This window comes from Condylura cristata, unplaced genomic scaffold, assembly GCF_000260355.1.
Source record: "Condylura cristata isolate star-nosed mole 26May11 unplaced genomic scaffold, ConCri1.0 scaffold00025, whole genome shotgun sequence".
Lineage (NCBI taxonomy): Eukaryota > Metazoa > Chordata > Mammalia > Eulipotyphla > Talpidae > Condylura > Condylura cristata.
The window spans coordinates 34,134,824-34,135,649 of NW_004567126.1; the positions used below are offsets into that span (position 1 = coordinate 34,134,824).

Below are 826 nucleotides of genomic sequence, written 5' to 3' on the forward strand. Positions count from 1 at the left end.
AGAGTGGCTCTCGCCCTGGCCACCCTCGCCGGACAGGTGGTGGTCGGGGGCCGGCGGCGTCCAGTCAGTCCCTGTGGCCCCTGCGAGCCGGGGCTCGGCCCTGCTGAACGCGGCCTGTCGCTGGGTGGCGTGTCCCTGGTTGGGGTCTGCTCGTCGGTCGCCCCCAGGCGGAGTCCCGCGGGTGCTTCGGGCAAGAGGCCTCGGGCGCCTCGTGCGGCGCCCGGCTGCCCCCGTCCAGCCCCACCCGCCTCGCGCCCCCGCAGGAGCAGGAGCAGAAGGCGGAGGAGGAGAGGATCCGGATGGAGAACATCCTCAGCGGAAACCCGCTCCTGAACCTGACCGGCCCCGCCCAGCCTCAGGCCAACTTCAAGGTCAAGAGAAGGTACTCGGCGCTGTCCACCTGCACCGAGGCTCCCTGGGGTGCCCGGGGCCCCCCGCCCCCCTGCCGGGGCAGGCCTTGTGCCCCGGGTGTCCACGAGAAGCTGGCGATGGGCAGCGCCCAGACCCACCCAGGCGGGGGCAGGAGCGTGGGCCGAGAAGGCGCCTGACTCCCGCCCTCGGGCCCAGCGCTGCGGGGGTGGAGAGGCGCCGGGCACTCGGGTCAGTGGCCGCGTGGTGCGACTGTAGCCCCCTTCTCCCGCCCCGTGGACTGGGCCCTCTGCGGCCGCGTGGCCGCCGACAGGCATCGGACCCGGGACTGGATCCGAGCGCCGCGCAGGGTGGGCGTGAGCAGGGGGCGGCGCCTTGCGTCCCCCAGGGTGCTGTGGAGATGGCGGGTGGTCAAGGCCGGGCGCTGCCCGGGGCTGAGCCCTTGACCGCCTCGCAG

The 826-nt window shown here is 74.9% G+C and overlaps 1 protein-coding gene across 1 annotated transcript in view; it reads left to right on the forward strand.

Moving 5' to 3' along the window:
- Window positions 1-826, forward strand: part of LOC101618692 (collagen alpha-1(I) chain-like) — a gene marked incomplete at its 3' end in the record, with an annotated part of 60,244 nt that overhangs the window by 12,833 nt on the left and 46,585 nt on the right. The window contains exons 3-4 of the mRNA XM_012729467.1: window positions 37-124; window positions 168-513. Coding sequence (XP_012584921.1) covers window positions 37-124; window positions 168-513 — 434 coding nt within the window. The remainder of the gene's footprint in view (window positions 1-36; window positions 125-167; window positions 514-826) is intronic.